The sequence below is a fragment of the Eublepharis macularius genome, chromosome 9 (assembly GCF_028583425.1).
Source record: "Eublepharis macularius isolate TG4126 chromosome 9, MPM_Emac_v1.0, whole genome shotgun sequence".
Lineage (NCBI taxonomy): Eukaryota > Metazoa > Chordata > Lepidosauria > Squamata > Eublepharidae > Eublepharis > Eublepharis macularius.
In genome coordinates, this window is record NC_072798.1 from 32,914,788 (window position 1) to 32,928,717 (window position 13,930).

Below are 13,930 nucleotides of genomic sequence, written 5' to 3' on the forward strand. Positions count from 1 at the left end.
CCTTTGGATTGCTTCCCCTCCCATTTGCTTAATTTGTAAAGCTTTATTTTTCTGCCTATGTTGGGTATCATATTGTCTGTGGGTGTCACCATTAAGCTACTATTGTGATTGGTATGAAGGAAGGTAGTAGCCAGTTTACTATTACAGAGTGATTAAATCCACCTGTAGGCCACTGATTTTACAATGTGTGGCTACGATGTCCAGACAGAAAAAGGGATAGAGCTCCTCAACTTTTAATAGTTGTGTAAAAGAGGAAGTATTGGCAAAACTTTTCTTTTTATTCCAAAGAAGTGTGGCAAGCTAAGCCGCATCTTCCAAAACTCTTTCTTCCATGCAGCTCTGGGCCAACTATACAGTATCCCTACCTCCCACCCAGCTAGGTCACAATGTTCCACACAGCGCTAAAACACTCTCCCTCTGTGGAGTGCTGGACGTAGCCATTAAAAGTCAAAGGAAAGCTCACAAATAAGAGAGCATGCTGTGCTTTGCTTTTAGGACTTTGACTGAAAGCTTCAACTTCAGCATCCAAAGCACAGAGCTGCGGTGACTTCCCCTGTTGCCTTCTTAAGGAGTGGCTCTTCAGTTGGGAACACAAGGTAGGGGGTTCATCACCCACAGACAGCAAAAAGGGTGGTTTGTCTGGTCAGTTGATAGTTACTTACTGAATTTTCATTCTGTGGTTTTACAATCCCTAAATCTGATCTTCGGCTTCTGGAAGCAAAATATAGGTTTAATCAGCTGCAACCTTAGATATATGTGAATAAAACTAGTAAATCTCCACTTAGAGAAACTTATTTCACAGAATAGTACAGACAATAAAACTGTCTTTAGGGATAAAACAGATGTGATGTGCGAGATCTACTATCAGATGATTTGTCTTTTTGAACTTAAAAGTGGCCATGACACGCCTTTTACTTTTGACTGCAACAGCAGTGCAGAAGTCTCTGGAACTATTTCTTCCATCTCACCCCCCCCCCCCCCCAACAGTCCCATGGGAGAGGACTTATAGGTACCTGTACTGGTCCTGTATTTTTCCTGCACGGGGCAACAGAAGTTGGAGGTGGGGGGGTTGACTGTGGATATTGCATAGGGAGAAGGGATAAACACCTCCTTTCCTAGCAGTGCTGCTCCCATCACAATCACTTGTTTGTGACCAAGTGGGTGGAATTTTGCCAGCCCTGCCATTACTAAAGGTAATTCTATTCGTTCTATCAGGACTGCCAGGGCTACACTGGGCCACTGGGCTCAGAGCTAATAACATGAAAGTTCCTTCAACCACGACATCTCTCTCTCCAGCAACATAACTTTTATTACCACTGCTCAGCAGCTATGATGCCTGGTTATATAAACACAAAAATGTACCAACAGAGCTGTAGCTGGTGTGAAAAACACTGCAATGAATATGATGTTTACCATAGAAATTACATCTTGCCTTACAGCTTTTGCTGGGAAATCACAAGTAACTATACTAAACATACTGTTGAAAATTTTTGCGGTACGTTTAGTATATCGGGTCCTCTGATAATGGATTAGTGGACTTAAACATTTAAGGCCAATAGAAAGCTGATAATAAGATATGATGGTATGCTGCGTCTTTATAGCTCTCAGAGAAAGCTTATTTCTTGTATTAAAATAAGAGGGGGCAACTGAGAGGGCAGTGAAATTGAGGCAACAGCAAATGCAGGACAGTAGGAAACAAGTTGGCGAGGATGCCCCAGTGCTTGATCCTGAAGATGGTCTTTTCCATTTATTTTAACTTCTCTCCCACATATTTTGCACAGAATGTGCTTCTGAGATATGCAAAACCCTTTGCTCCTTCTGGTTATTTGTTTAAGCACATGTAAACGCAAAGATGGCTCAAGACATGGATGGCATTTCAAATACACTGCCACTGACAGTTTCTACACAGCATAATCATACATAAGGCCCTGCTGGCCCAGAACAGGGCAGAAATACAAGGTATACATTTTGTAAATAATAATAATTGCAAATAGTACACATTCACCATTTACATTTTACAGATTCCACATTTTTAACTTGAAAGTACATCTTTTCTTATCAACAACCTCCCTTTTTGAACCAAATATGCATCCTATTCTGTTGCACGAGCAATAATAATAAATGGATCTATCTCCCCATAGCCATGAAATTCATGCCCTTAAAGTCCAGATATATGGATATGAAAGGGGAATTCCATAGTATACATCTGCGTTCTATGTGGAAAACAACTAAGCAGGACAATTGTAACCAAGAAGATAATCCTAAGACATAAAAACCAAACCATGTTGCCAACGACTCACTTTTTATTCCTGCACATGCACAGTATGCCACACATGCACAGGGATAAGAAGCGAGCAGCGATAAAACAGTTTGCCTCCCTGCTGCCTCCTCGGAGCCTCCACAAGCCCGGAACGGCCCAGCATGGCAGCGGGAAGACCAGACGCCTTGGCGCCGGGCCTTCCCACTGCCTCGGGGCTTTCGGAGGCCTGTGGAGGGAGGCCTCCGCTTCCTTCCTGCCCAACTGATCTGTGGACGAGGCGGTGCTGCAGCTTCTCTCCCCTTCCACCGGGTGAGGGGGTAGGGCCTGCCTGCCTTCAAGCTGCTGGCCTCTCAAATCGCCAGCCCCAGATTGAGTTGGCCAGGCTGTAGGACAGGCAGGCGTGCTTCCCTTCCATTCACTGTCAGGTGGGGGGGAGGCAGGAAGGGCCGGGCCCACCCACCTCTCAAGCCGCTGGCCTCTGAAGCCACCAGCCTCAGATCTGGCTGCCCAGGCTGTACTTGCATGGGCTCCACTAAACAGCATTACAGCACAGAAACAGTTGCAAAGAAAACGCGGACTGGATTTTCCATAAAGGTCTCTGCCCCCTAATAGACCCTCTTCCTCCTTCTGGACAGCTGCGCTCAGCTGTGGAGAGTCCAGTAAAGCCCAGCCCCTCCCAGCCCTCCTCCATCACTGCAGGCATCCTGATGGTTCCCAGAAGGAACCACCCATTTATTTGCATGGGCTCCGCTGAAATGCATTGCAGCACAAAACCAGTGGCAAAGAACATGTGGAATGGATTTTCCAAAAGGTCTCTGAGTCCAGACAGACCCCCCTTCCCTCCCTTTGGACAGCAGCACTCAGCTTCGTAGAGCCCCTCCCAGCCCTCCCCCAGCCCTGCAGGCATCCCGGCGGCTCCCAGGAGGACAGCCTCGCTGCGGCTGGGGAGTGCGGGCAGACCTAGCATGGCTTCCGAAAGAGGCACACAGAGGCCGTCGTCACATGGGCATCTCTTCCGTTAAATTTACAGCATATAGCGTCCTACCTGTTATCGGCACAGTAACGTTTCTTTGGGTCACCTAACGGCTCTTTGTGCCACCAGCTGTCCACACCGAAGCGCTCTGTTCTGTTCTCTCTAACCGCGCAGAAGCAGCTCTCCCCCCCCCTTTTTATTATTCTGGCGTTTAATTCCACTATAACGGAATAACAGCATATAAACATTCCATTAGAGCAAAACATTACGACCCTTTTGTTTTTCCAACTTTGAAATTATATAAATAGCCCTTTGCCCGCAGAAAACTCCCTGTCTGACGTGATCCCCATCGCTGAAGACTCTGCCATGGCGATTGAGTCATTTTTACTTCAGCAGAAAGTTTGCATTGTGTTATGTCGTTATGGCATTATAAGGACATAATAAAATAAAAAAAGGGGGAGTCGCAGGAAGAAATGGATTCTGGGATTGAAGGGAGGGCATAGGACGTTGCGAGGCGAAATACATCGATGTGAGGCATTCACACTGAGGCACAAAATAGCACGACTATCAAGCACAAAGCAGAAGAGAGAAAATCGCTACAGTGTTGGAATAAGGTGGGTGTTTGCCGGGAAATAGCGCCATTTTAGCGCTAAATAAAAGCCCGTGTGACAATGGCCAGAGAGTCCTTTAGGAGCAAATTGCAGCACAGAATGCAAATTTACTTGCATGGGTTCCATTGAAAAGCATTAGAGCTCAAAAAAAGTTGCAAAGAAAATGCGGAATGGATTTTCCATAAGGTCTCTGAGCCCAGATAGAATACTCTGGGACTGGTAGTAGCAGCAGAAGTGTTCTTGGACTGGAATGCTGGGTTACAGTGTAGAATGACTGCTCCTGGGAATAGGCTTTCCCCTAAATCCACAGTGAGTATAGGGCTGCCAACTCCAGGTTGGTAAATTCCTAGAGTTTTTGGGAGCAGAGCCTGGAGGGAGTAGAGTTTGGGGAGAGGAAGGAATTCAGTGGGGTATAACTTCATAGAGTCCACTCTCCAAAGCAGCCATTTTCTCCAGGGGAACTGATCTCGCTGAAGCATTTTGTGTTGGTTTTCTATTCAGGAGGGAGCCGCCGAATCCGTTTTCTAGAGCCCATTGTATTTGTTCACACAATGGGCATTGTTTCTAGTAATGATAATAAGCTGCCACCAATGAACTTTTCTAGCATCTTGTCTTCAAAGTATGGCTTCATCCAAATCATGTCCATCTGTGCATTTATCACAACTATAATGACTTCTAGCAAATGAGGATGATCTGCCTTTCAAGGCATTTCAGCATATTAAACTGCACCTCTCCATCACCTCCCCATGCATACAGAGAAGATTAAAAACCCCCAAAATAGTCTTGTGGCACCTTAAAAAGTTGAAGCACAAGCTTTCGGGTCTTAAACTTCAATAAATCTGTGAGCATTGAAGTTGCCAAAGGAGATTCCTTTTGAGTTGTTACTGCAACAGACTAACACAGCTACCAGGGGAATTGACAGCTTCACAGGGAGATGTCATTCTTGAAATTCAGTAGCTGAATTCGTCCTCGTCTTCCTTGTGGCTATGTCTCAGCATGCCTTCAGTCACTATGAAAAAGTTGGTCCTTCCCAGCCTGACTTTAAATACCTGCATTATTCTTTATAAATAGCATCTGAGAGGGGAACTGATTCAGATCAGCACTGTATGTTTGTGTGCATGAAAGTTTTCTCCTGGTGCTTCCTTCCCAGCCTGAAGTGGCCCAAAGAACCTGCTATTTGTCATGTTGGAGCAAACATATAGGCCTGTATCTTTGCCTGTAGCATCTCCTGAAATAGTAGCAATTTCAGATTAGGAAAACTGAAAATACGGGTTCCCTGACCCAAATCTCCTATTTACAAAGAAGGTTGTTTCCACATGCTGTTAAAGAGATGGCCCACTCACTGAACTCTGGCATATTTTTTCACTCACTCCATATGTCTCCAATTTCAAAGTAGAAGCAGGCAGTTTGGCTTCTGTTTCTTCAGCATCTTTTCTGAGAACGGAATCTCCCACACTTTTCTGTGTGGGCTAAAAGATGCTGAAAAAACGGAAACCAAACTGCCTGCTTCCGCTTTGAAATCAGAGACGTATGGAGTGAGTGAAAAAAAAGCCAGTGAGTGGGCCGTCTCTTTAACAGTGTGTGGAAACAGCCAAAGAAATGCTTCACAGGTTCAAATGTGGTACTGACAGCTTTCATCTAGTTTGCCCTTGGTGACTATGAAACACCAACTCTGATCTTTTTCAATTTGCAAATTCTCCCAATATTAGAATATAAAAGTGCACAATATTAGTAAAACAATTAACAGCCATACCACAAAAATTTCACAAAAGAACATAGCAAAATACATAATATGCTAGAAAAATATGTTACTCTGCACACAGGCAAGGGGGGGGGGGGGGAAACAGAGCATACAGCAAAAGCTATCTGTCTAATTTATGCTCCCTGTAATGCCTCTTCTTAACACTAGCAAGGTATAATGAGGCCAAAGCATAACTGAGGGCAGTATAAAATCTACTGAACTCCATTAGGTATTTAACAGATATTTGCATTCCAAACAAGCGCTCTTAATTACAAATTAAATTCTAAATGCAGTACCTCTAATAACACAAAGTTGCTAGGTTGTAATAGCTTACATACTGAAACAACCCCTTGAGGGCGAATTCTGACACAGCCAGATTGCAAGTGACAGGCACAAGCCACTGATCTTGTAAACAATGAAAGCTACCACTCAGCGAGCTTTCAAACTATCAGAGGTAGGCCTGCTTAAATCCCAGACTACTGTTTTTCTTGTGCGGTGATGGCCGACCCACTGGGCAAACACAACAAATGTTTCCTTCCAGGACCAGCATTGCCAAGGAATTTCTTTGGAGGAAACTGACAACATCCTCCCTAGTGGCTTCCACATCTGCTAATGCCACATCCCCTGGCCATATAGCTGATTACTTTATCTCCTCTGCCCCAAATTGATTATGTACTGTACTTGGAGAAGGGAAAGACTGTAAGTTGTGTTTACTTGGGAAGCATGGTACTTTACTCACCTTTGTCTTCACATCTAAAGGCCTTAGCAGATGCGCATGGGATTTCTGTGCTTGCTGCTTCCAGACATTTACAAAACAATTTTTAGGTATATGTGGGTTGGGGGTGGGTTAGAGCATACTGGGATGTATGGCCACTAGTTTAGATTGCTTTAAAAAGGAAATAGGTGCATCAATGGCTATTAGCCATGATGGCTGTTCAGAGTGATGGGGGTATTTTTGGCTTCTATTACTTTGTCGTGGTTCTTCTGAGATATCTGCTTGGCTGCCGTGAAAATAAGGATGCTGGAATAGTTCGGTCACTGATATAATAGTGATTTAATAGTAAAAAACAAACAAAAATAAACAAACAAACGAACAAAACAATGCTGGCTACAAAAACATTGGCAAATCTATACACAGACTTCTATAAAAGGTTTCCAAATACCTAAAAATAAGTTCATATGCAATTGCCATCTATGTATGTTGAAATGTCATTAAGTTTATAAGGTCCTCAATCCAATGAATTACAGGAAGCAGGCTTTTGTATTTCTAGTGTTGTGGTATAAATCTTTTAGCTACTGTATGGGTACAAAGGATCCATTTTTGTTGACTATCAGATTCCCATTTTGTACATTCTTAAAAGAATGATGTCCTGGTGTCCAAGTACACCAAAACAAGGTATCAGTGATAATATTAGAGAGTGCTACTAAATGCCTTTGAGTTCAAAGAGCTGGAATTCTCTGCTTAAATGAGTATGAGATGCTAAAAGACTTGTAAAAGACCTCCACAGCACTTTTCCTGATAAATTAGTGTAGGAGGTCCTCCTGATCACATTGCCGAACAGCACCAGAATGGACAATTTGAGGAGACCTATGGATTACTTGTATATATGGACTTTATCTTTTCCATCAATAGGGTGAATCACTTCTCCAAGGAGTAAATGAGACTGGACAATGAATGGTGTATTGTGGAGGAAAGTTAACCTCTTTCTTCATGCCACGGCCCCAGGTCAATAGCTCCTTCTACTATTTACCAATAAAAGAAACTTGCAGAGTGCTGTCTGACTTGATCCTGACTTGACAATAAATATGTCACAATGTATGACAGATAACAAGGCAGGATGAGACTGCTAAAATAAAACAATCAAATAAAATATTGTTTATTAATACAATTAATATAAATCAATAAAACGACTATGAACAGATGCAAGCGACTCAGTTGTTAAAAACATGAATAACTGGGGTACCATCACTGAAAAGATCCTGTCTCTGGTTTCCACGCATCTAAACCTAATGATGGAGGTATCAGGAAAAGGATATCTGAAGATGAATTCAATGAAGGGGCAGTTTCATATGGAGCATTTGGCCTTACATATACCCAAGCTACATACAGATTTACAAATCAAAACAAGCACTTTGAATGGTGCCAGAAATAAATTGAAAGTCAGTGAAGAAGTTATACCAGCAAAATGTGTTTTGGTCACGAAATCCCAGCCAACAGCTTTCATTGATAAATACATTGCTATTTTGTACCAGTCTGTTTCCAATTTTTCTGCTTAGTTAGCACCATGTACAATACATGGTTGCAATCTAATCTCACCATTACCAGGAGGACATGATTAAAAATGTGCCTAGTCCATTTCTATCCAAGAATCTCAGATGCAGAAATGTATTTTTTGCCACCAAAGCACCCAATGTAACAGTTAGATCTAACTTCACCTCAACAACAGCTGCCAACTGATCCTTTTTTTAATTTTTAAATTTTATTTGAAAGGAACTTAACAGTAAACAGTAAAGGCAGTAAACAGTATTTTTAAGGTTCAGCTCAAAGTGAAACTTTAATATCTTTTGCATCTTTTCATGTATTTTTGTCCAATATTTTCTTGCCTTCTTACATGTTCACAACATACAAAAGAATGTTGCATTTCCAACTGATCCTTAAGGGGCAAGAGAAATCCTCTTCCTGAACAGATTAAATACAAACTCCCAGGTTGGTGAAAATAACTACTAATAGTAGTTCTTTATAGTTTATGAACTATTTAAATATGTGGTGACAGCAGCAAGAGTTGTATATGTAGCAAAATGGAAGGCAGAATGCTATCCAGATTTGACAGAATGGATGAATAAGCTATACGAATATGCGTCAATGGCAAAATTAACATCTTCTATACATAATAGGCCAATCTTAGAATTTCAGGAAAAACTGAAAGCTTTTTTTGATCATGTAGCTGAAAACTAAGAATAACAACCATTAGTAATATAGTTTAGTACTGAAATTTGTAATTTAAAATGTTGAATATAAATACATTCTAAAATAACAATATCATTGTATTTCATAGAAAGTATCTTCAAAAATTAATGAAGGGGATGGTGGGGTGAAATACTTTGCATTTTACATATTCTGTTATATATAACTCTCTGATTTACACAATTATATTATATAATCCCCTTTTTTATTTCTGTATCCCTTATTATTATTTTGTTTTACAAAATAAAAATATATTACAAACTAAAAAAAAGAATTAACTACTAATAATGTCTCTTTTTGGTATGGCTTGTTTCAGTTTATTCTCAACCAATCCTCTACTAATTTTACATGTCTGTTCAATACATCTCTTTGCTTGGAACCAGGTACAAGGAGGAGGGTGATTTTCACCAATCCCCCCACCCACAGGAGATGTCTGATTCCCCCCTAAGCTATTCCTGGGGTTCTCCTGACCCCCCCAGGAGCAGCATTTGAGAGCGGGCATTTTGGACTGTTGCGGGAGGGAGGAATTGATGAAAATTATCCTTCATCTTTGTGCCTGTGGAAATCTAGGTGGGCTCCAAACCACTGTTCGCTTGAACCAGAAGAAAAAAAAAATCAAGTTGCAACATTTTGATATGGTGGATTTTTTTTGCCCCTGTTCCACATCACTGACTGCCATTAGCAGGGAAACACCCAATTCTGTGACAACATGACAAAATGTAAAGTGCACTATATGTTATGGAGCGCAACAGGAAAGGATATGACAATGGTCTTGGCCACATGTTGTTCATCACATGTAGTTCTACTTTCAGCCAAGTTTTCCTCTTGGAGCTGCTAAGAGCCTCGATAAGTAAACTTTGTAAACCATTCTCCAACATGCCACATAGGTGAGAATGCATTGGGGGGGGGGCGTCTTTACTCCTTTTCACAACAAAGGGGCTTTTCAAAATTTCTTCCTTCCTAGTAGCTGATACTGACGCTTCAAGAATTTCTCTATTGTCTACACTGCAATAGCACCCTTTAAATGTACCATGTATGAAATCCTCCTTCCAACATTTTAAACAAATGGATACTGCGTACACAAATAACACATCTATATATATATAAATAGCCTTGCATTTAAATGAAAAGGACCACTTTATCCGACACATTTGAATTGCAAGTTTTGTTCTAGTTGTTCTGAACACTACTATTGTGTTTTGTAGGGACATGGAAGGAGGAAGAACTTTGCATATAGCTATTACTGATGGAAACTACCTGTAATTTCACACAATCTCACACAATAATTGCACCTTCAAATGCTACCCTATTATATGCCTAGCAATATATATGCAGAAATACTGAGACATGTTACTTGCAAAAATACATCTAGCAACTTCCATTTCTTTTTCATTTCAAAATCACAGCCTATTGTGGCTGGAAAACATTTTACAAGTCTGATCCATTTCCTATTCCAGTGATCCCTTCTCTTAGACTTTGAAGACTCCTTCTTAATACACTTGTATTTACTTATTCAGAAAATGTGTGTATTGCCTAGCCAGAGACCTGCTCACGGCAGCTCACAAAGTAAAGACAAGTACAATCTAATAATAAAAAACAACTATAAAAGTACTAAGATTAAGACAATGAAAAACAACATGAAGCAGCTTTAAATGATATTTATAAAACCAATCTCCTGCTATACTTGTACCACTGAAACACCTTAAAAAGATGGAACACTTCAACTAAAAGCGTAGATAAAAAGAAATGTTTTAGCCTGGTGCTTCAAGGGCAGTAAAGTAGGCATCCGTTGTTGGGGAGGGGGGAGGAGGCAGTGAAAAGATGAGGTGCCACCTCTGAAAAAGCCCTTTCTGATCACCATCTGCCTGAACTCTGAAGACAGGGGAACAGAAAGCAGAGCTTGGGAATGGGAAGAGAATTTTAACTGGTGGACTGGACAATATGAGATGAGATGGTCCTTCAAGTACAGTGGCCTCAAACTGACTAGGGTTTTAAGATTCAGCACTCTAAATTGTCCTTTGAAACAAATGAGCAGCCCATGCTGCTCTTTTATCATAGGATCCCTGTATCCAGCTACATTTTGGACCTGCTGATGTTTCCAAGCAGCTTTCAAAGACAGCCCCACTTAAAAGTGTATTGTAGTAATATAACCTGGATCTGAACAGAACATGGATCCCTGGGGCAAGATCAGAGTTTTCAAGAAATAATCACAGCTGAAAAAAGTGGTACATGCTATGCAAGAAACCTTCAACTATAAGCCAGAATCCTGCACCATCCCAAACTACAGACCTGTTTATTTAGACAGACTGCAGTGCCCTCCAGGACTGGTTGACTCCTCTACCCTTAAGGGATTTTGTCACTGATCAACAGAAATGTTAAGTCTTTTCTGGAGGGAGCTTCAGTTTGTGGGTCTCTTTTACCTGATTATTGTATCTATACATTTGTTCCGGACTTCCACAGACCCACCTGAGAAATAAACCCAGGTATCATCTGCATATTTGTGGCACCTGATTCCAGAACCCTGGAGGAACTCTCCTTGTGGTTTCATGTACCTGTTAAAAGGCACGGGGATCACTTCTTCACACAGGACAATCCTAATCTCCTTGCTAATGGTTGGAAAAGGCATCTTCTGAAAACTTCCAGGCAGAGGAAGGTATTTGATAAACCTGCAATCTTTTATCAGGGACAGAAGTTGTGTAGGGCTGTGCCAAAACAAATGCTCAGCTTTAAGCCATGCTCTTCCAAACTTACATTTTCACTGTTGACATCAGCCTCACTGGGACAGCCGAAGAGTTCACGCCTCAACAAGTTCCCGTCATACTCTAGGAATGTCAGATAGAGGTTGCGGAAAAACTCAACGTGCTTGTTCTTGACTCGCAGCTTTTTTGGTGAGTTCCAATGGATCACCTAGCACAGAAAATAAAGGAAACATATCCAGTCACCAACATCCAGTCATGTGCTACTATCTTTACTTACTCTTTGAATGTTTTCTCTTCCTCTTTTCTTTGTACTGGAATGCTAAGGAGGATTTAATAGGGAAGGAACCATTTAGGGACCCTTCTTTAATTGCTGTATTTTCTTAAGATGTGCTAGAGAAAAGTGATTAGAGCCAGCTCAGACAGTTATGCATGACAGTCTCTGTCCCATCTTCTTGCTTTGTAGCTAATCCAACCCCCTGCACAATGCAGGAAATTCACAAATATCTCCCCTGCTCTGCACGCACACACCCAGCGACCCTGACTCCATGCCCAGAAGATGGCAAAACACCATCAAGATTCCTAGCCAAACTGGTCTGGGAAAACTGCTACCTGAACCCAAGGTGGGATCAGCATTACCCTGGGCATGTAAGAAGGGGCCACGAGAATTAAGCACTGATGTAACCCATTCTGCTTTCTCCCTCACGATCTGCCCAAGTTCACAGAATCAGCACTGCGGTCAGATGGCCATCTAGCCTCTGCTTAAAAACCTCCGAAGAAGGAGAGCCCACCACCTCCTAAGGAAGTTTGTTCCACTGAGGGACCACTCTAACGGTCAGAAAGTTCTTCCTAGTGTTTAGCCGAAAGCTCTTTTTTAATTTCAACCCATGGGTTCTGGTCCAACCTTTTGGTGCAGCGGAAAAGATTTGCACTAAATTGTGTGTGTCTTGTCAGCTTCAATAGCTTGCATTCTTTTTCTTTTTAAGAGTCTAGTCCATTTATAAAGCTGTTGTATGATCAGTTTCCCCCCCTAGATCCAAGTCAACGCACTCTTCAGAAATGTAAACAGGGGTGATAACAGGATGAGAATTAAAGGCCCTGAGGAAGACTGAAATGAAGATTGAAAAGTGACAGATCGGAACACATTCATGTAATGGAAATGACGTTTTAGGCATTAAAAAGGGGTTCTTTGTTTCAAGAATTAACTTCTATGAATTCAAAAGAGGTCTGGTTGTGTGCATAATGTGGAAAGAGAAGAAAGAATTCTGCTGGGAACGCTTCCAAACTGGGACTTCTGGAAGCTTTGTACATCCATTAAAGAAATTGCACATAGGGGTGGTAGCGCTCGGAGTAGCAAATAATTTCTCTCCCATCAATTGCTAAGTGCTGAGCAAGCAAAGGCTATAGTGCTGTATCATACCTTAGCAATTTCCTCCTGGCACTTCTCAATACTTATAAAAATGTCTCTTCTCTTCTCTTAGGCAAGGATGGCAAACCCGTTTGGAGTTTCAGGGTACTGAGTACAATTCAGGACAAGCCCAACTCACAGAGTAAGAAATTGAGCTTTGTAAAGAAGAGGAATACTTTAAAATTAGCTGAATTCTAAAAAAGCTGAAGAGACCTTAGGCTGTGTTCATGTCAGATTGCTCTTAGAACAAAGACACCAGTTAAAGCCGATGCTGGTTGCGGCATTTTGCTGTAAAAGTGAAGACTCTGAAATACCAGGCCTGTGTTTTGTGCAAGGAGATGTTCATGTAATAAAAGAACATGGAAAGTGCTTGTTGCCAATCTGAACTACATTCATATCCTTCAATGAGATTCACCCCTGGAGAAATAGTCTCACCTTTTTTTTTGTTCACTGCATAAAACCTTAAAGAGCAGAGCATGCTAAAGCACTGCTAAATGAAGCTGCATTTGGAAGCAGAAAAATAAGTTAATGCAAGCCATAAAGCAAAGAACACTTAAGCTGCTTCTAAACAGCTTTGGAAGGACATAAGGAAATGATTTTGCCTAAATGGCTCAGCATGGGGATTATTGATCAGTTTTTTTTTAAAAAAAATCAGACTTTTTCTGAGAGAGATGGGAAAAATGAGAAAATTGCTATCATTTCAGGTTATAGACATTCAAACTGGAGTATCATTTTCTGTTGAAATGTCTTAAATATATCCTAGCTGATTACCAAACTAGAATTTTGTATTATACCATTTGCTATTACTAGCCTGTCTTAACCAATCTTAACACACACACACACACACACCCCAAAGCAATTCCCTGGTCTTGTGTGCACTAGGATCCAATCCTGCAAAAGGAATGCAGGCAGCCTAACAGTTGGGGACTTCAGACGTGCTAGGTCTTGCTTTGTCAAACTGTGCATGAAAACCAGCTAGAATTAGTTGCCTTAGGGCTGGAGAATGAAGTTGTCTAAATGAATGTTTCGCATGATGCCACAGTTAACTCTGTTCATCCTATATCCATCCTTGTAACTACAGTGCAGGTCAAGGGCTCTTTTACCTGCATTCGCAAGAAGCTGCCAGAAAAGGGGAAAGACTGCTTTGGAGCCTCCTTATTTTAAATATACAAGTGTGGATATTCTTAAACAAGCATCACAGGACAGGTCTCTCAGCTTCCAACCTAAACTGTGTTCGAGTTAAGTACAGAAAGGAAAGGATTTGACCATTCAGATT

General features: G+C 41.4%; 1 protein-coding gene across 1 annotated transcript in view; it reads right to left on the bottom strand.

Annotated features, from left to right (window-relative positions):
- LARGE1 (LARGE xylosyl- and glucuronyltransferase 1) overlaps positions 1-13,930 on the bottom strand; it is a 395,274-nt gene that overhangs the window by 45,189 nt on the left and 336,155 nt on the right. Inside the window, exon 10 of the mRNA XM_054989142.1 lies at positions 11,302-11,457. Within this exon, the coding sequence (XP_054845117.1) occupies positions 11,302-11,457 (156 nt within the window). The remainder of the gene's footprint in view (positions 1-11,301; positions 11,458-13,930) is intronic.